Genomic DNA, 22,329 nt, shown 5'->3' with positions numbered 1-22,329 from the left:
GTGGCGCGCTCTAGCAGCTCTTTTCTTCCGTGACACCCGTCATGGAGGATGAGCAGAGCCACCAGCCCGGCGGCGAGGCCGTGGCTCCCGCGCGGCACCGGTCGCCGGGGTCGGAGTGCGGGGAGGAGCCGCAGCATCAGAATCCTGAGGTGAGAGCCCGCCGCGCGCCCCTTTCTTCTAGGGTTTTCCACAGAAACCACAGCCTGTGTTCCCTGGGGCTCCAGCCCTGGCCGCCGTCCCTGTCCCCAGCTCCCAGAGCCTTTACTCGGGGTAGTTGTCATTGAGCCCCCTCTGGTCCCAGTGATCCTCTGAAAGTGCGTAAATAGTCCAGACGAGAAGTACGTTGCAGTTCTAGAAGTTCTGAGTGGGAATTCTGCCCTTAACATTCTGAGCACACGGTTAGTATCGTCATTCTGTGTATCGCTAATCTGTAATTGGTAGTATATGTTTTAAGAAAATCTCTTCTCTAGGTATGTCTCTTCTTAAGACCTTTAAGCCCGTCTCCCAGCCTTGGCAGAAGGTGCTTGTGCTTGTTAGCTGGAGACGTGTCTGATTTTTGCCCGTTTACTCCTGCTTAATGTGCAACAGTGTATGACTGACTGATTTTGACACTGGTAGATCCTAGTTACGGCGGCAAAGTTGTAAAAATAGTCTTAAAACTTCTGTATTCATCTTATTTGCAGATACAGTTATTGTTGACCAGCGTTGCGTACTGTAAATAATCTAATACCAAAATTAGTCATTTTCCATGAATAACAAATGCTGAGCACCTCATAGAGTGGATTCTTGCAAGAGGCTTTCTAGCTCGTGCTCTTTGCATCTACAGCCAGTTCTTCAAGTACAGCTAGAATGATCTTTTAGTAACTGGAATCTGACTGGATCTGGATGAGTTTGCAGCTCATAGGACCTGGCTCCTTCCTCCATTGCTAACTGCGTCTCATCCAGTTCTTCCCTTTTGCTCTCAGTCCCCAACAACCTCGGTTTTATGGTGGGTGGTCTTTCCTGTTAAGCAAACTTCCTTTGCCCTACATGCTCTTCCCTTGGGTCTTCGCATAGTTATCTCATTCCGTTATGATATTACTTTCTAAGAGGCCTTCATGTCCCTTCTCTCCAAAGACCCACTCTTCCACCCGACCTCCCTCTTCAATCTGACATGCTGTCAATAACATCGTGTAACTTGATTTAAAAATCGTTTTTCAAAGTTAATTTTTAATAAGAGAAGTGTGATTGAATATGCTTCATTATATTTTAAAGTCTAAAACTGAGATATAGTGACTTAAGGCCTGGGTCTATTTTCCTAGTTGGTTTTAGTGACTGACATTTGTCAAAAACGTGTTGTTGGAGTTTTTTTTTTTTTCTCCAGGCTCAATTAAGCAAAATATTTTGTTGGAATTCAGCTAAGTAAATATTCTTTATCCCCAATGGCAGTTGTTTTTTGTAAACTATTAATAGGGGTTGCATTTTTATATTTTTAATTAAGTAGGTTCAAATTTCATCAGAACTCTTGGAAGGATTTCAATTAAGTTTAATTCTCCTTGTAAGTTTTTTGTTTGTTTTTTAGTGCAATGCTGCAGAGACTTTTTTTTTTATAATAGGTAATGCACAGATTTTTTTTTGTTCAATATAATAATGGAAACATTTTCAAAACATCCATTTTCAAAATGTTCTTGCCGCAGAAAAGGTTTCTTTTGATAAGCAGTTACTTTCTGAGTTATTGCTAAAACATTTTCTTTCATCTTGAAATAATGAATTGTGTTTATTAAAAAGAAAAAAACTTAAGGATAGAAGTATTAGTCCCTTTCTCATCACAGAAGATGACAGCAATTTTGGAACACTTCTTTGTAAAAGAAAATATGTAACCCATCTGTAAGTTCAACAACACTTTTAAGTACTTTGCCACAAGATAATCAGTAAGCCACTGCTTGGTATAAAAGATTTTCATGGTCACTTCCATATTGTAAAGATTCTCTCACTTGGGATAATATAAACCATGCAGCCATTTACTTGGACACTTGAAAATTGCAAAAGGTCACAGTACCATGAAGGTGAATATTCCTCCCTGTACTGTGGAGTCCATCCCCACTTTCCTCATTCTATGGCCAGTACTTTCTATGACATGTGACAGATGGACACAGACATTGGGGAGGGTGCCATTATCAATCCATGTATTTAGTAAACTAACTTTGTATTTTTGTGGATGAGTAACACATGCAGGGTTTTTAATATTTTCTTTCTGCCCCTTATGGATTGTCTTGAGCAACCTTCTTTGGAAACTGTTAGTGTAGAATGAGATTTGTGAGAATTGGCCTTTGACTGTGTCCTGAACTTCATTGAAGGAAGAGGGCTAGAGTTGGACTCAGGAGAGGAGGCAGAGGTTTCTTTATAGAATTCATGATTTATAGCATATCTAGAAAAGGCCTAAGTGTTACTGTTGGGTAATATTTGTAGCTACAATTCTAGATGAGAATTAAGCAAGTGAATCAGAGAGAACGTTTAGCAAAAGAGAAAATTTTCTTAAACTGAGTAACACATCTGTTTTGGTAGACAAACTGTTACTAACTTGTTGACCTAAATTTTAACATGATTGAAAATGAAGTTTAAAATTCACTGTAACTGTAAAGACAAAGGATAAATTAGGAACCCTGATTAAATTCTAATGATAAAGTAGCCAGGCATCGTAAATTTAATATATTATTGAAAGCTAATTATTTTCTTATCTTTAGTCAAAGATCCGTGTAATAGTTTTCTAAATGTTTGTCAGCAAGGAACTTCAATATAGTTATTCTTCAGTTTATGGGAAATTCACACATTGGAATTGCTGACCTCTTCCTTAGAGGTGATGGGAGTGAGTAATTCTTGAGTATTCTGGCACAGTATCTGCTAAATGTGTGTTGCATTAAATTGAGAGCTTAGAGTGAGAAATAGTCCCTGAACCATCAGGATCAGTTCTGACGCAGGTACTACGGCCTGTCCATGGTTATCCTGCCTTAATCTATAATTAAAGTTCTCATGGAACAATGTGGTAAATTATGACTAAGTTAACAAACTTTAGTATGGATTGCTAGTACCAAAGTGTTTCTGAAAATTCTGGAACATACCTAATATTTGTAACATTGCATGTGGAAAATAACTTACAAATGAATTTTTGGAATTAAACACATTAGTAATTTGGGGACACCTATGGCATGATTAGAGTCAAATTATGTTTTTTATCATAATTCTTAACATGGATTTTGATTTTTAAAAAGGAGGAAAGTTTTATAATATAGTAATGATAGTTCTCCTGAATAACTGCTATACATGTAATTTTTGGAAATTGTGTGTTTTGAAACAATATATTTCCTTCTTTGTTTTGGGTACTAGCAAGTTTTGAGTCAGATTTCTGGTCCATTTTGTTTTTATATTGGCTAATTCCTGTTAATTTTGTGAAACAAAGTCCGGTTAAAAAATTCTCAGGAAGGCACTGACTTATACATGCATAATGTAAAAGTTTATTTAAAAATTAGTTCATTTGTAAATTTTAGAATATTGTTTGTGAAAAGATCTGACCTACAGTCTATGATGGTAGTAAGTTACCATTTATTAAAAGCCATGATGAGTATGGTATCAGGAGTCTGATATACTTAATGTCATTTAATCCTTATAATAATTTTGCCCCAGTACTATTTATCATTACCACCAAGTACCAAAGGCCATTTGAGACAATTATTATGTTACCTTATTTTATAGACAAGGAAACTGAAAATCAGAGGCTAATAAGTAACTACCCAAAGTCAGCTGGCGTTCTGAACCAAGGTTGCTGTGACTCCTAACACCAGAGCTCTTTTTACTTAGCTTCATTTCCTGTAAGAAACCTCATGACTCAGAAGAGAGCAGGGTAAATTGTATTGGAAACGCATCTTTCTTCTTCCCATGCACTTATTGAACGTATAGCATGAAGAGGCCACAGGAGTTTGAATCTTTAAGATGTTTGTACTAATTATAAACTATTTATTTATTTATTTTGATAGAAAAAGCAGCGATGTAGACTTGATGGACAAGAAACAAAAGGATCTAAGTTCATTACCTCCAATGCAAGTGATTTCAGTGACCCAGTCTACAAAGAGATTGCTATTACGAATGGTTGCATTAATAGAATGAGTAAGGAAGAGCTCAGAGCTAAACTTTCAGAGTTCAAGCTTGAAACCAGGTAATTAAAAATAACTTTTTAAAATTATGAAAGTAGTATATGCTTATAGAAAATCTTGAAAACACTGAAAAATTAAAAATCATCTATAATCCTACCATAAAGAGATAACCAGTTATTAATAATAATAACCATTATTAGTCATTAAGTAACAGTTATAATTACATTCCTATACATGAATCTTTGTGTGACTCTGATTATTTCTGTCTTTTATTGTGTGTGTGTATATATATATATATATATATGTGTGTATAATCAATTTATAATGTGTCAATGTCTAGTGTACAGCGTAATGCTTCGTTCATACATGAACATACATATTTTTTTTTCATATTTTTCACCGTAAGTTACAGGATACCGAATATAGTTCCCTGTGCTATACAGTATGAACTTGTTGTTTATCTATTTTATACATATTAGCTACTATCTACAAATCTTGAACTCCCAATTTTTCCCTTCCTACCTCCTCCCCTCTTGTAACCATAAGTTTGTTTTCTATGTCTGTGAATCTGTTTCTGATTTGTAAATAAGGTAGTCTTTTTTTTTTTAGTTTCCACATACAAGTGATACATGGTATTTTTCTTTCTCTTTCTGGCTTACTTCACTTAGAAAGACAATCTCCAGCTCCATCCATGTTGCTGCAGGTGGCATTATTTTATTATTTTTTATGGCTGAGTAGAATTCTGTCATATATGTAAATATACCACAACTTCTATATCCAGTCATCTGTTGATGGACATTTAGGTTGTCCATATCATGGCTCTTATATATAGTGCTGCTATGAAAATTGGGGTGCATGTATCTTTTTGAATTAAGATTCCCTCTGGATATATGCCCAGGAGTGAGCATGTATCTTACTGGATCATATGGTAAGTCTCTTTTTAGTCTTTTGAGGAATCTCCATACTGTTCTCCACAACGGCTGCACCAAACTACATTCCCACCAACAGTGTAGGAGGGTTCCCTTTTCTCCACACTCTATCCAGCATTTATCATTTGTGAATTTTTGAATGATGGCCATTCTGATTGGTGTGAGGTGAAACCTCATTGTAGTTTTGATTTGCATTTCTCCGATAACTGGGCGGTATTGAGCATTATTTCATGTGCCTATTGGCCATCTGTATGTCTTCATTGGAGAATTGCTTGTTTAGGTCTTCTGCCCATTTATGGATTGGGTTGTTTGTTTTTTTCTTATTAAGTTGTATGAGCTGTTTATATATTCTGGAGATTAAGCCCTTGTCAGTCTCATCTTTTGCAAATATTTTCTCCCATTCCTTAGGTTGTCTTTTTGTTTTGCTTACGGTTTCCTTTGCTGTGCAAAAGCTTATAAGTTCATTTAGGTCCCATTTGTTTATTTTTGCTTTTATTTCTATTGCTTGGGTAGACTGCCCCAGGAGAACATTGCTAAGATTTATGTCAGATAGTGTTTTGCCTATGTTTTCTTCTAAAAGGTTTGTAGTGTTTTGTCTTATGTTTAAGTATTTAAGCCATTTTGAGTGTATTTTTGTGTATGGTGTGAAGGGAGTATTCTAACTTCATTGATTTACATGTAGGTGTCCAGTTATTCCAACACCACTTGCTGAAGAGACTGTCTTTTCTGTCAGTCTTTTTGATGATAGACTAAGATTGCTGAGTTAAAGCCTATGAATATTTTGATAATCTACCAGAAATGTATAGGGCTATCTATCTTTTTATACCAAATATGTTTAAATTTCTTTTTTAGTTGATCACTTGGTTGATGGATAATTATACCCTGTTAATGAGATTGAATGTTTTTCCTTTTATTTTGTTCATTTATATTATTTTTATAAAAAGAGTTTCTTTGAAACCAGAAAATTAGAGGAAAAAAAACTTTCACCTACCAGGAAATATTTTTTTCTTCTGTTTTAGTTTCTAAAAATATGCAGAATGAGAGTAAACATTAACTGTATATTGACTGAGAAAACAATGCAACTTAGCCAACTCAGTGTGAGTGTATGTATGTGTGCAAAATTTTTTGCAAAACAAATCACTTTATTTTGACTTGGGACATGGGCAGGAATGACCTTTGGAATCCAGAAAAACATGTGGATTTTTGATATATAAGAGAATTGCCAGGCATCAAGAAAAGAAAATTGGCTACACATAGTAAAGGAAAACTTACTGTTTTGGGATCCCTTTATTCTCTTATAAGTGTGGTATTCCTCCTCTTTGCTTTAAAATAAAGCTTCACTGCTTTTCAAAAGAACATATGTGTATTTTTTTTCCCTTCTGGATTGTCTACTCCATAATTTATGAAGAAAAATGTTACCTTCTTTCCCCCGTCTTTTCCTATTATGAAAATACAGCCTGTAGCCTACTTAAGATTTTCTGAGCAAAATTCTTGTCCTTCCTAGGTGTGAAGATAAGTTGCTTACTCCCAACTTACATGGAGCTGGAAATTTGGATGTATGTTTATACATTTAGTCAACAAACTCTTACTGAATTGTAAGCACTTAACTAGGTAATAAAGGTAAAACAGACCTATTCCCTACTTTGGGAAGCTCAGTCTTTAGGAAAATCTACAAACCAATAATCACAATACAGAGTGACCAGTGCTATATTGAAGGTCTGGCCAAGTACATCATGAGAATACAGAAGAGAGTCTGCCTCAGGAATTAAGGGGGTGACATTTGAATTGATTTAAAACAGAAAAGAGAGGGAAGTTATATTAGACACAAAGAAACCAGACTCCTGATTTCTGCTTGTTTGTTTTCTGCTACATGATCTTGCTTTTTCTTTGTACAGCTAAAGTTATGGAATATGAAATGGTGCCACATTTCGGGAAATGGCTTGTATTATGTTTTGTCTGTAGTATGTGACATACTGTAGGGAGGGGGAAGCATCTGAAGATGATGCTGAAATGATTGGTGATAGCCAAGTGGTGAAGAAACTCTGTGCTGAAGTCTACATTTTACCTTGTAAAGCAGAAGTGAGCCACTGAAAAAAAAAATACTCGTAAAACTGAAATCTCCTAAATCATATTCTACCCTTCGTAAATTAAGAAATCTACTTTCAATTAAGAATCTCCTGGGAGTTCAAAATTTGTAGATGCTGACAGGCATATGCAGAATAGATAAACAAGATTATACTGTATAGCACAAGGAAATACATACAAGATCTTGTGGTAGCTCACAGCGAAAAAAATGTGACAATGAATATATGTATGTTCATGTATAACAAAAATCACGTTCTATACTGAAATTTGACACAACATTGTAAAGTGACTAATAAAATAATGTTAAAAAAGAAAAGAATCTATGACAGTGTTCTTCTGGACATGGTATTTATTCTAGGGTATCTCCTAAATTAGTTTTCCTAGTTAAATAGCTAGCATTCAACTTTATATACTAAGCTTATAATGCTTTCATATTCATGTGGATTTTTTTAGTTGTCTCACTTAAAAAAGCCAAAAGAAAGGAAAGAGCACATCATATTTAATTTACCTGAATTTTCATTCTCTTAAATTTGTATTTGATCAGTAAAATAATTCAGTATTAATTTCAGTTTCGTATCATGTACTTCATCTTAATATGTAAGGCAACAGGGCTGTATAGGTGGTGTATGCTAACAAGGCTTATGATTTGAAAGACCAATATATATTTTATATACTGTACTGCAAAAGTGAAGTAAACTTATGAAGGAAAATATTGATGTTGTATTAAATGTTCTATTTTAATTAGCTCTTTGCTAACTTAACTTTGCATCTTGCTTTCTTTACATTTATTTTAGCTAACATTTTCTAAATTATGCTGTGACTGGCATTGTTCAACCAAGTGCCAACAGGTAAGAGTTCAGATTCTTGCCTGTAAAATTTGCCTGTGTTAATTTTATTCTTATTTTTCTTAGAGGTGTAAAGGATGTACTAAAGAAGAGACTGAAAAACTATTACAAGAAGCAGAAGCTGATGTTGAAAGAGGACAATTGTGTTGACAGTTACTATGACTACATTTGTATTATTGACTTCGAAGCCACTTGTGAAGAGGGTAACCCGCCTGAGTTCATACATGAAATAATTGAATTTCCTATTGTTTTACTGAACACTCATACCTTAGAAATAGTAAGTGAATTGTAATATTTAAATTTTACTTTTAGCAGCAGCTAGTCTGAGGTTAGCTAGTCAGGTGGAAGGTCCAATTTGCTGTTTTAGCTAGAGTTAGAATTCCAAAGAGGGGGTTTTTGCTCTGACTGCATACTTTTGATCAGCTTCATTAATAGAAAGGCTGTAATCAAATAATTTCAGAGTCTGCTGCTCTCCTTTTCCAGTAGCTAAAATTGTAGTGCTTTTTTCTCTTTGCTTAGAACATGTATCTGATTGGACATCAGAATCTCCTGGGGATTAAAAAAAAAAAAAAACTTGGCTTGCTGCTTGGCCCTCATCCCAGAGATTCTGATCCAGTTGTACTGTGGTAGGGCCCCAGCATCAGAATTTTTTTAAGCATCTCAGCTGATATGCAGTCAGGGTTGAGAACTACTGCAGTAGACTAATGTGTACTCTGATCTCTAAAAAATGATAATACACAGAAATTACCCTTAAACTTAGAACTGGTTATCTTTCTGGTGAAATGCTTTTGGGGGAAACGACTCTTGTAACCTTGGCTTCTAAGCCATATAAAATATACGCTTTAGATATTTTCACCAGTGCACTATTTGTTCAGGAACTCAGCAGATATCCTCCAAATTATGATACCCCTTGCCTTATAAAATCTGAACAAGGATGTATCATAACATTTCATCTATCCAGGAGTTACTTCTGTGGTATCCGTAGTTGCCACCAGCACACTGGGGATAAGTATAAAAAGGCTTTGTGTTTTAAAATACATAGAATTGTTTCTGTGTGTTGTTTGAAGCTTTGTTTAGTTATATTCTTAATTAGCCTATTTATATAATTTCTTTGTCCAAAGCAGATTAAAGCTAAATAAATTAGAAGGGAAAAATGACAGTAATGAAGGCAAATCATCTTGTGTAACTCACTAGATCCTACGTCCTCTCTCTTACTCAAGGACATTGCTCTCACCATTCTCCTCCCTCAATTAGACATGAGTGATTTCTTACTTTCTACTATATTGTTCCCATCACATACAGACTTGTTCTTTTTCACATAATCAGAAGACTTCGCTTGATCCCACTTCCCTGCCAGCTACCCCATGTCTTTGTTCCTCTACAGCAGATTTCTTTGAAAAAGTTATATACACTTCTGTCTCTGTTTCCTCCCATTCTCTCTTAAACCCACATGACTAGGTTTAAGTTATGTAGTCCATGCCATCATCCCACTAAGATCACTCCTCAAGTCATCTTTAACCTTCACCTGAGCCCTGGTCGAATTGACCACTCTCCTGGAAGCACTTTCTTCAAGTGACTGCCAGTACACCTCATTCTCTCACGTTTTCTCCAGCCTCACTGGGTGTTCCTTCACAGTTTCCTTTGCTGGTTGCTCTTCCCAGCTTCCTAAAACAAGATGCCCTATGTTCAATCCCAGATCCTCTTCTCTATGTAGATCCTCTCCCTTAATGATCTCATCTGTCATCGAGTTCCATGGCTTTTAGGAACTGAATGCTAATGTCTTTCAAATACGTATCTCCAGCCTTGTCCTCTTTCCCAAATCCAGATTGCTTACTTTACATTTCTACTTGAACATCTTAACAGACATCTTAATGTGTCCCAGATTAGATTTATCCTCAGACTGTTTTAGCTTCAAGGCTAGCTGAATGCTGGCAATTCTGTATTCTCATTGCTCGATTCCGAAACCTTGGAGTCATCCTTGACTCCTCTGTTTCTCTCACATCACACAAACAGACCAGCAGTGACTCTTGTCTTCAAAATATATCCAGAACCCAGCCACTTAAGAGAATTGCTATGACTCTATAGTTTGAGTCCCACTGATTTCTTGTCTGGATTTACTGCATTCACCACTTAACTGGTCTGTTCTGTGCTTGTTCCCTGTAGCCAATTCTCAATGTAGTGGCCAGACTGATCCTTAGGAAATCAGGAAGTCGGATCATTTTACTCTTCTGCTCACAACTCTTCTATGGCTCCCCATTTAACTCAGAATAAAAGTCATATTCCATATATGACCTGGCCTCTTGTTGCCTTGGATTGTGTCATATTGACCTACTTGCTGTTTCTCCACTCCTTTACCTCCCAGGGCTTTAGCTCAAATTCCTTTCCTCCAGAGGTCTTGCTGCTAATTCCCTTCTTCCCTCTCATCCCCTCTTCCTTACTTCGAGGTCTTCCTTAACCTTGCCTTCTAAATAAAGCATGACTGGTTCTCTGTTCAGTAGTGCAGCTTGAACACCCCCCCCCAGTGTTTCTGATCCCTCCTATCTACTCTGTTTTTAAGACCTCTCATCACCTTTTAACTTACCATGTAATTTATTTAAATGATTTTTAAATAGTCAATGAATGCATAGTTCTCTGTCGCATCATTCTGTTAAAAGTATTACATAACAAAATTTTGTTAATGTCATACCTAGTATTACGTGCCTGTAATGGTAAAGGAAGTTGCAACATATTTTTGAAAGATGTTCATCTAAAATTATGAAACAAAATACTGATACTTAAAAGAATATAGAGTTTATTTACCTATGAGATTCAGTTAAGTAAAATTTTTCCTTTTGCTATATGTTTGGTAAATAAAGAACATCTGTAACTTTTGACGTTCTGATGTTCTTTGTTGTTCTTTTACTCTTTTACAGTTGTTAGTAACTGTTGATAATTCATCTGCTTAATACGCTAATGTGTAAAAAGAACTTCATAAAAACTTATTTTTCTTAATTTTTAAATTTTCTGTAAGGAATATTCTTTTGTCTTTTTCTCCATAGCTGCCTAATGTTGATAATTGCTGCTGGTAAATCTTCAGGCTTTAAACTTGTCCTTAGTTTTTAACAAGTGACTTAGTGTGATCTGGTTTAGGGAGGTAGCATTGGGCTAGAGGAAAAAGTACTTAGAGACCTGAGCCTGGTGATAAGAATACTGTCCTTACTGAGTCCACAGGGTTGTTGTGAGCATAAAATAAGACAAGCATGGAAGCTTCTTGAAGAGGTTAAACATTGCTAAATTATATAGTAGTATTATTGCTGTTTATACTACTACATGCCATATAGTTATGCTTTGACTATTCAGAATTCATGTTTAGTGGAATCTTAATATAGAAATAAGGACTATTCAGGAGTATATGAAAGAGCAGTCATCTGAGCTAATTTGCTATAACTGAAGACTGGCATTTCTTCAAAATACTTCATTATTTAAAAACCTCAGTATCTTGAAGTAGAGGTTGCTGTTTCAAAACATTATAAACAAAATCATCAGCATTTTGCTCCTCTGGAAAATGTTTATTTAAACTTTGGTTTGAAGACTTGCTTTCAGATACTTGTTTTATCTTAAAATTTTTAAAATTATGAAACCTATTTTTTTTAATTAAAAAATTAGAGCACTTTGGAATAGGACATTATCTTTAAATTGTTAAAACTCTAGAAAGGTCTATGACGTGAGCACCTATAGAATTATAGTCTTATGTGGCTGACTTTGTCATGTATTGTGTATCATGTATCTTAAGTCATAGAAAATACTTTAATTTGCTGTTCTTCCCTTGTAGGAAGATACATTTCAGCAGTATGTAAGACCAGAGATCAACACACAGCTTTCTGACTTCTGCATCAATCTAACTGGAATTACTCAGGTTATAATTCTGTGTTCTTTTTTCTAGAGTTTGGAAGTAGTTTTGTAATTGGGGATTCATTTTATAGTTTAAAAAATTATTGTTGTATACAATTTAATGTGATGCTTTCCTTGCTTGGTAAAGATCTTTCATATTATAGTATTTAAAAGATAGAAAGCACATTTTTTATACCGGATAAGATTGTTTTCAGCCTTTCTTTTTAAGGAGTTGTCATGATGAATCTGAACATTGCGCTTGTTTGGAGCATTAGTGAAGTAAACGTTACCATGTTGAACTTGGTGATGAAGTTTTAAAGTGTATCTGTTTACAACCTGACTTCATATGTAGCTTACTTTTTTTTTTTTAGGTCTCTGATTTTTGGTTGTATTCTAATGTGGTAGGCCCTTTGTTCATTTATTTAGTTCCTTTATTCACTCAATCACTCATTCAACAAATATGTCAGTGCTTGCTGTAGTATTTGCCAAGGTACGAGGGATACAAAGATGGTCAAGGCAGTCTCTCTCTTCACTCACTTAACAGTCTGTAAGTCAGGGGACAGAGTAAACCAGTCGCTGCAGTGTGGTCAGAAAGTCTGCAAGTCAGTCAGTGTTTCATCAGGGTGTCATGGGCATCTATAGGAAGAGCTCCCTATGTAATGGAGGGCTGTCCTGGGAAAACTCAAGTTGGTGAACTTGGGCTGAGTCATGACAGGTAGATAAGTGGAAAAAATGACTGAGCTTGTCAGATGAAAAGGGCAGAACTACATGTAGGTGGTTCTGGATGGTTAAGGTGTATTATGGGCTAGTAAGAAAGTGGTCGCAAATAAAGCTCATGTCAGAGGCAAGCTCGATTGTGAGGAGACTTGTGTGTCTTTTTGTACTGAAAGCCTTGGGGAATGTTTGGAGGATTTTAAGTATAAAGCGATGTGATGGGTCAGATTCACCCTTTACAAAGATGTGTGTATGTTTTGGAGAAATGGGAACTTCGAGATAGGGAGACCACTTTCAGCTGAGAAGAGATTGCCCTTTTTCTCCCCTTTGGAGAATCAGTAAGCCACTAAGTTGAAGCATAAAAAGAGAACCCCTGGGGATGATCTTAAATCTAAATTTTGGGAGGATTATATACTTCAATTGAAAGCAGTCCCTAATACTTGATTATAAACAATTTTTAATGATCTTATAAATGGAATTTTAGGTGAACCTTAGCCTAGGAAACCATGAAGAATTCATAACATCATAGATAAGACTTTCTCTTACTGTTCCTTTCCCTACAGTGTTTGTGTCTGGCTATTTTGTGGGACTGTGTAGCTGCCCTGGTTTTTATGACTTTATTTTCATATCCTCAGGATCAGGTAGACAAGGCTGATACCTTCCCTCAGGTACTGAAAAAAGTCATTGACTGGATGAAATTGAAGGAATTAGGAACAAAGTATAAATATTCCATATTAACAGATGGGTAAGTATTTAGGAAATTTATCTTTTTAATCTACTTTTTAAGATTAAAGATGTCCTTATTCATTTAACTTTTAGAATACCACAAAAAATATTGTTTACTAAAGGCCCTGAAGTCTCCCACAGCAGACAGTATTTTTTCTTTCACATTCTTATTCCTAGTTAAATTTTGAGTCCTAGGGGTCAAAGAGAGGAGGGAAAGTACCAATGACAGTCTGATCGAGGACTAGAGGAAGATGAAATATTAATGTGTGAAACTAAAATGACTTTACTGAAACTATTTTCTATCAGGACACTTCTGTGCTCAGAAAAGTCCAAACTCTTCAGTCTGGCTTTCAAGTCTCTCATCTAATCCCTCGCTACCTGTGTAGCCTAGTCCACCTGCCATTTTTCTTTTTCATTCTAAGTCAGGCTCACTCATGAATCGCATGGTTTATCCTTTCTCTGTACTTACGCAGCTCTCCTCTCTGCTGGAAGGCTTGCTTCCTTGACTAGTTTATTATCATTCAGAGCCCACCTCATGTTTTACTCCAGACACTACAACTCACGGTGATCTTTTCTTGAAGATCTGGCCTCCATGATAATGTACCATTTGTGTTGACATCTGACTAAATATTCTGATAACTAAGCTTAATGTGTGTGAGACTTAAGTTTGCAAGGAGATTAAAAATCCTTTCAGAGCAAGGACTTTTGCTGTTTGATAGTCTTCCATGTTGTTTACTATAATGCTGAGCTCAACATGTATGCTTTGAAAGCATTAGTTAACTGAAAAGCCAAGTGGGGAGATGAAATTAAAACAGGGATTACAGGCATTGTGCTGAGGTAGCTCCTATACCATATGCTATTAAGGTTGAAGAAAAAAGTCCTAATCAACTTCTGGTTCAAACTGTGGACAGTTGGACAATAAAGCTGAGGTGTTGTCTATGTGAAGGATTTAGAGGCTGTCACGTGCAGTAGGGAAAGAGCATTGAATTTAGTTACATCATAATTGTGCTTAAAAATAGAAGTTTGGGGAAATGTTGCTGGACCTCTTTAGAAATCTACTGATTTGCAACATAAATGAGTAGTGTTTCTGCTAAAGTACATGGGTGGTTCTGTCGTAACACAGACTGTGCGATTCTCTAAAAACCTCCTGTTCTGAGACACATCATTCAAAACCTGTACAATTTTGTACCCGAAGCACTAACAAAAACAATACCTCAAGAAATAATTTGGACAGCCCAGGCAAGCAGCTTGGGGTCTGTGGAAGTCACATCAGAGGATGTTACAAATGCACAGAAGCCAGAGGACCCTGGGGACAGGCACTTGTTTTTAATTTTCTTAAAATACATTTAAAAGTACTGCTGCTGAGTTGAGAGCTTTTTTCTTTCCTGCTGAAGGTTATAATTTCTACTGCTCCTTTGCCTGAGAAAGACAGTGTATCAACCAACACAATTTCCACTTGATACAGTCAGGGTTCTACTTAACTACACAGGTTGGTTAGTGTGGTAGAAACATGTGCCGTGGCAGAACAAAATGTGATCTAATTGCAGTCAACTGCTTTTGTCTCTTTCAAGTATTTTGTTCATTTATTTGTTTTTTTTGTTTGTTTTATTTCAAAGCATGCCCTCAAAGAACATCCTAATACAATAAACCTGGCTTTACCTGTAAGCTGAGTAGTTATTTTAGAATTAAAAAATAACAAAAGAGATGTGCCTAGCTAATCAGAATCATAAAAATGGTCAAGATGAACCCAATAGGAATTAGTTTGTGAAAAAATTTAATATACCTGACTTCCACTTTTTCTTTTTGAAGTTTAATTTTGCATGATTATTTTGGAGCAAGAGAGCTTAATTTTCTAAGCTTGATATTATGTGTGACTATAAGGAAGAAAAATGACCTGTAAATAAAAACAAATAAAATGATTTAAAATCCTCATTTTTGAGAATTAGTATAGCATTTATTTAATCCAATTTTTTCTTTTTTTCTGTTTTTGATTTAAGTTCATGGGATATGAGTAAGTTTCTGAACATTCAGTGCCGGCTAAGCAGGCTCAAATACCCACCTTTTGCCAAAAAGTGGATCAATATTCGAAAGTCATATGGAAACTTTTACAAGGTAAGATTTCTATGTTGATTATACTGCTCTTAATGGTAAATTTGTTGTATTTTGCATGTACCTTAAGTTGTGGTTTATGAGGTCCTCTTCACAGAAAAAGATCATATAATTTGTTGTTATTTTTCAGATTCCAAAATAGTTATGTTCATGTGAGTTTAGAAAAATGAGCTATTTTCTCTCAGTCTGTTATTTAACTATATACACAAACACATATATGATCTTCAATAATAGAGGGTTGAAACTGTAGGGGTATTCAGTATATGGATTGTTTGTAGAACAGATGCTCCCCACTGAATTTTAATTTTACTAAAGTTAATGTATGTGTGTAGTATAAGTTTTGTGAAAATAATATTGCGAGGCTGATAACAAATGGCAATTTTCCACCAGGGCCCTCACCTGTCCTGGTTCCTGTTCTTGAGGCAAACACTTTCAACCTTTTAAAGCTATTCCTTCTAATATTAACCTTCCTATTTCTAAGTTATATGTTTATGCTATTTCTTGAATTTTCAGTTTGAGGTATCTGTTGAGTTCCTGCAATGGAAAGTGAAGATTTTGCTGTATTAAAAAGCCACCATTCCTGCATGTCCTTACCCTCCCTGCATCTTTCTCATTTAGCTACATTCGCTTTGTAATCAAATCATTAGTCAGTGTTTACGTTTCTCATGACTGTGGACTGTGGAGGGTGTTCACGACCTTTCCCCAGATCTAATAATTGACTTCTTTTGTTGTTTTCTTACCCTGTTACTCTCCACTCAAACTGTAAATCACTTCTCAGTACTCAAAACATGCAGGTAGTCTGGCCGGTTTTCTTTTTTCTTTTCCTTTTTGCCTTGGAGACTGTTTTCCTGGAGCCTTTAATCCCCTAATCTGAACTGTTTGTACTAAAATCATCCTGAGAGATTTCTGTTGCTTCTCTGTCATGTATTAGATCTTGCATCATCTTCTTTTTTCCTTTACAACCTCATATTGGTGAAGCACATCCTAAAGTAGGTTCATGAGAAAAGATGCTTTTCTTTAAAAACTTTTTTTTTGGGTAGTTTTAACATTTAAAAAAATTGAGAACTGTGTACAGAAAAGTGGAGTTTGACAAATTGTTTTAAAGTGAAATTACTTGTAAACTCCATCCACTTAACCCCCTTCCTTCCTCCCAGAGCTCCTGTAATCCCTACTGTCATTGGAATCATTTTGTTTTTTATATAGCTTTAATATCTATATGTTGATCCTTGTACCATATAGTTTAGGGGGTCTTTGCCTGTTTTTAAATGTGATATAATTGGCATCATACTGGCTGTATTGTTTATTTTGTTTTTCCCCTCAACATTATGTTTGAGATTCATCCATGTTGTATGTGTAGCTGTAGTTCATTTATTTTATTGCTGTGTAGAATTCTATTGTGTAACTGTACCATAGTTTATCTGTTCTACTTTGGCTGGCCATTTGGGTATTTTTCATTTTGGGGCTTTTATGAACAGTAGTGCATGTCTTCTGATGCCTTGTGTACTCATTTCTCCAGAGTATAAATCTAGGGGTTTAATGCATCATTGGAATTACTTGATAATGCAAAAATAGTTTTCCAAAGTGATTGTGCCAGTTTGTACTCTCACAAGAGGAGTGTGTGGATTTATAGTTGTTCCACGTCTTTGCTAACATCTGGTATTGCCAGACATTTAAAATGTTTGTATAGATGGTTGTGTGATACTATCTCATTGAGGTTGTAACTTGCATTTGCCTAGTTATTCATGAAATTGAGCTCCTTTTCCTATGACTATTAGTCATTTGAATTTCTTCTTTTGTAAAGACCCTGTTTAAATCTTCTACCCATTTTCAAAAAATTGGTCTTTCCTTTTGTTACTGGTTTATAGATCTTTGTTGGGATTACTAATCCTTTGATTATATTTGGTAAATAGTTTTTCCTTTTTTGTGGATTTATCTTTTTACTCATTTTGTGATTTCTTAGAAGTTGGTTATGAAAAATTATAAACATATACAACAATAGACACACATAATGAACTCTCATGACCTAGTTTCAACAGTTATTAATTCATGACCAACCTTGTTTCATCTCTAACCCCACCCACTTTCCCTTCCTTATTCTTTTGAAGATCTCAAACATTACTTCATTTTCTTTGTAAACATTTCATTATGTAACCCCCAAAAGATAAGAACTCTTAGAAAACGAAACCACCACACCATTATCACGCCTACAAAAAATTAGCAATAATTCCTTGATCTCATCAAATCATCATAAATACCGTATTTTGTTTTCTTTTACCCTTTGTGTGTTGAATCAAGATCAGAATAAGGTTCACGCATTTGTTTAACGGTTGCAGTTGCTTAACATGTCTCTTAATGTTTTTAATTTATAAATTCCTTTCCCACCTTCTTTTTCCCTCCAGCAGAGTTTTTGGGTTTTTTTCGTTGGTTTTTTTTTTTTTTTTGATTGAAGTGTAGTCAGTTACAATGTGTCAGTTTCTCATGTACAGCATAATGTCCCAGTTAGGTTTTGTTTTTGTTTTTTCTTTTTTCTTTAAGAAACTGAGCCATATGTCCAGTAGAGTTTCCCATGGTCTAGACTTTGCTTATTGTATTGTGTGCTATAGTTTCAGGTATGCCTCTGTCTTCTGAATTTCATGTCGGTTTGTAAGGGCTTGATCAGCTTTAGGTTCTTTTTTTGCTACAGCTCCTAGATGGTAATGCATTCTTATATAAGAGGTTTTTCTCCAACCTTTAACTTAGAGGAATAATTTACTTTTTCTAAGGATAATTATTAATAATTTCTAAAACCATGAAATAATTTTCACATCTGCAATATCTTAGATTGACCAGAAAGTTGTAGATACATTAAGGCAGTTGCCAGTGCTTGTTTGAGTAGAGAATAGTATTTTCCTGTGAGTCTGTTTATGTTGGCCAGTGTCTTAGGCTGCTCTTTTCTGTGTGGATTCCCCCTCTTCATAATAGATAGCAATTATAATGCTAATTAGTTAAGTAAAACAATACATTACAGAAAAATACCACCCAAAAGAGTTAGTTTGGGTTAAAACGGTAGGAGCTTCAACTTAGATGTTCAGAACCATACATTTCCTTTCATAAATGATTTGTTAAATTATAAAACTTTTGAGATGTCTTGAAGATTCCATCTGTTTACATGTATTTTTATCTAAAACTATTAAGATTTTTTTGTTTGTTTTTATCGGGGGGGGGGTAGGTAGTTAGGTTTATTTATTTATTTTTAGAGGAATTACTAGGAATTGAACCCAGGACCTTGTGCATGCTAAGCATGTGCTCTGCCACTTGAGCTATACCCTCTCTGCTGCCCCAAGATTATTTTTTTAAAGCTCTGAAGTTTGTTATTTGCTCTATTCAACCCAGGAGTATTTGTCCTTTGCCTAACTTTATTTGACTATTACTGTAAGTTCAGCTTCTTGTTTTTCCACTTCACAGTGACTTAACAGAATACTAAGGAATTATTTACTAAGCTTTTTGTTTGTTTTTTAGGTTCCTAGAAGCCAAACCAAATTGACAATAATGCTTGAAAAACTAGGAATGGATTATGATGGGCGACCTCACAGTGGTCTTGATGACTCTAAGAACATTGCCCGAATAGCAGTTCGAATGCTTCAGGATGGATGTGAACTCCGGGTTAATGAGAAAATCCATGCAGGACAGCTAATGAGTGTGTCCTCTTCACTACCAATAGAGGGCACTCCAGCTCCACAAATGCCACATTCTAGAAAATAACAGCATTTTTGCCCTTTTGCCTGTGGATCATTCACTCTAACTGGAGTTGCTACAAAGTGGTAGCAGTTGAATACTTATTGAATTATTCCTTCAGTGCAACATTTAAGCACTTTAAACATTTAAAATCTTGTTACAGTTATAGGTATGTATGTGAACAGATTCTATGGGGAGGGCATATTGAATTCTTTGTCACCAGCACTTTTGATATGAGCAGTATTTGTTACACAGTAACAGTTCCTGCTTAGAACTGAATTTTATAATTTAAGGTGTATTCCTGTTGGTTTTAAAATGCAAAGGTTTCTTGGCTCTCCCCTCGATGGTCATCTTACTGATGTTAAAATATATAATGTATTTCTGCATTAACATCATTAGATCAGATCATTTGCTAAAATGTAGAAAAGATTAGAAAGGTGGGCCTTATCTAGCCTTTGGGTTTTAAGAGTACCATAGTCTTTTTGATTTTTGAGTTTATATGTGAGGTTCAGCTGTGAGTGTGAATTTCATAAAGTACTTGGTACATATATCTGCCTGTGTTTCTTTTCAGTTCATGATTGGAAGGCTTGTGATGGATTATAGGGTCTGGTTAAAAATTCAATTACTGATGAGATTAATGGAAAATCAAAAGAAAATACCATTTAAAGGAGTAAAGGGCTACAGCTTGAACTTTATAATATATAGATGAGTCAGTGGGATTTTTTGGATTTGGCTTTTTGGTTTCCCTCCCTCTTAAGACATATGTCTGTCCTAATTCTTAAATCTAAGAGACCATACTTTGAATTAGACTTAAAATTAAGGGTCACCACTTAATTTTGCCTTTTTATTCAGCATTATATGTGAGGTTAATAAAGTCAAGTAATTTTTCTACCATATCTTAACGTTTTTTATTATTAAAAACTGATTTTACATAGTAAATGACCACTGAATGTTGAATAGTTAATTCTTAACTTAATTCTGAAAACAAAAATGTGTTTACGGAATTGAGAAAGGAAAACTCTTCTTGTCTAGAAGCTAAAAATACATATTTTCAGAATAGGATTTCCTCCTGTAGCTTTCCTAGAACAATTTCATTGACATTGTTTCTTTTCATTTACTTTCTAATAATAATTGTGATACTACTTTAGTTTAATGATTTATGCAATATAATCAAATTAATTATGTAGAGATTTTCCAACCCTGATGCATAAGAGAAAACTAGGCATTTTTCTTGGTATGAGAATTCTCCACACAATGCTATTGGTTTTTTACTTGAAAGAATGGATTTCTGCCTTTGAGCAGTAGTTGTAGAATCAGCATAATAAAGAATAACAAGTGGCTAACAGAAGGCACATGGGTATGTGATGCCCTTAGACAAACTGATATGGATTATAGTAAAACAAGGAAATCCAGGTTTTTTAAGTTTATACTGTAAACTCTTGGGGTGAAATGGATATATGCGAAGATTTTTGTGAATCCCAAGTAGCACCATACATTATACCATAAAGTATTACTGGACATTTTAAAGCATTTCCTTTAAATCCTTACTAAGTTACTGTGCCAGGGCCAAATAGTAGAGAACAGCAAATCATTACTGAGGTTTGGATGCCAGGAGGTCTCACTCCTTAGGGAGATTTTTCTGCATAGCCACCTTACCACAGAATTCAAGTTCATGCCGCAGCAAACTTGTATCTCACCACCTTCTAGAGTTGCTCACAATAGCTAAAAGTTGCAGTTGGGAAATCTGAGTATGGCAAAGAAATATTACATTGCCCTCCTCCTTTGTTTTGTTTGTTTTTAAGTCAAGCTGCTAATTTTTTTGCCTGTTTTACTTTTTGCCATGTATCCAAGTTTTGTATTTCTGTAAGACCTTCAACATTATAAGCTCTCAATATCCTTTTGGCTTAACCAAATATTTTATCTGGTGATGCTTTACTGTCCTAACTCATTTTTTAATACTTTGCTGAGGAATAATTGTCAAATGTAATTGTATATATTTAAGTATAAATGTGATGATTTGATACATACTGTGGAATGGTACCATGATCAAGATAATTAACACACATATCACCTCATATAGTTAGGGTTTTTTGGTGGTGGTAAGAATGCTTGAGATATGCTCTCAGCAACTTTCAAGTCTGCAGCACCGTATTATTAACCGTAGTCACAAGGCTGTACATTAGCTCCTCAGAAATTATTCTTTGTATAACGAAAATGTGTATCCTTTGATCTACATCATCCCATTTCCACCATCCCCAGCCCTTGACAACCACTGTTCTGTTTCTATGAAATTGGCTTTTTTGTTTGTTTTTTCTAGATTCCGCATATAAGTGATACCATACAGTATTTGTTTTCTCCATCTGGCTTATTTCACTTAAACCTCCAGGGTCATCCACATTGCCGCAAATGGTAGGATTTCCTTTTTTTATTTGGCTGAATAATATTCCTCTGTGTGTGTGTGTCTGTGTGTTTGCCCGGAAGTGTGCCATTTCTGTTTGTTTCAGGGTATTTTTTGAGTTCCCTTTTTACTTCTCCTTTGACCTATTGATTGCTCAGAAGTGTGTTGTGTAATTTCCACATATATGTGAGCTTCCCAGATTTCCTCCTGTTACTGATACTTAGTTTCATACCATTGTGGTCAGAAAAGACACTTGATATGATTTCAGTGTTTTTAAATTTATTGAGACCTATTTTATTACTTAACACATGCTCTCTCCTGAGAATGTTCCTTGTGTGCTTGAGAAGAATATATACAGGTATACCTCAGAGATACTGTGGGTTCAGTTCCAGATCACTACAATAAAGTGAATATCATAACAAAGTGAGTCACATGAATTTTTTGGTATATTTACACTGTACTGTAGTCTATAAAGTGCACAATAGCATTATATCTAAAAAACCCAATGTACATTCCTTAATTAAAAAATGCTTTATTGCTGAGAAATGCTAACCATCACTTGAGTCTTCATCAAGTTCTACTCTTTGCCAGTGGAAGGTCTTGCCTCGATGTTGATGTCTGCTGACTGCTCAAGGTGGTAGTTGAAGGTTGGGGTGGCTGTGACAGTTTCTTAAGACAACAATGAAAGTTGATCACATCAACTGTAGCTATAGTTACTTTTAACACTTTTGTGTCTTAATCTATATACTAGAGTTCAGACTAACTTACCAACATAGCAGTATTAGAGTATTTTGAATTTGAATATATATTTA

General features: G+C 35.3%; 1 protein-coding gene across 3 annotated transcripts; it reads left to right on the top strand.

Moving 5' to 3' along the window:
* Nucleotides 1-16: 16 nt before the first annotated feature.
* Nucleotides 17-21,140, top strand: ERI1 (exoribonuclease 1). 3 transcript variants are annotated; one of them, XM_006201156.3, is made up of 7 exons: nt 17-149; nt 4,011-4,189; nt 8,053-8,263; nt 11,798-11,881; nt 13,206-13,315; nt 15,294-15,408; nt 18,904-21,140. In XM_006201156.3, exons 1-7 carry the CDS (start codon nt 42-44, stop codon nt 19,144-19,146), a joined length of 1,050 nt encoding a protein of 349 aa, XP_006201218.1. In that variant the 5' UTR covers nt 17-41; the 3' UTR covers nt 19,147-21,140. The 3 variants fall into 3 exon arrangements, with proteins under 3 accessions (XP_006201218.1, XP_072806445.1, XP_072806444.1); XM_072950344.1 differs by lacking the exon at nt 17-149 and adding an exon at nt 322-398; XM_072950343.1 differs by lacking the exon at nt 17-149 and adding an exon at nt 407-470.
* The last annotated feature ends 1,189 nt before the right edge of the window (nt 21,141-22,329 follow it).

Source organism: Vicugna pacos, chromosome 26 (assembly GCF_048564905.1).
Source record: "Vicugna pacos chromosome 26, VicPac4, whole genome shotgun sequence".
Taxonomy (NCBI): Eukaryota; Metazoa; Chordata; class Mammalia; order Artiodactyla; family Camelidae; genus Vicugna; species Vicugna pacos.
This window is presented reverse-complemented; position numbering and strand designations above follow the sequence as displayed.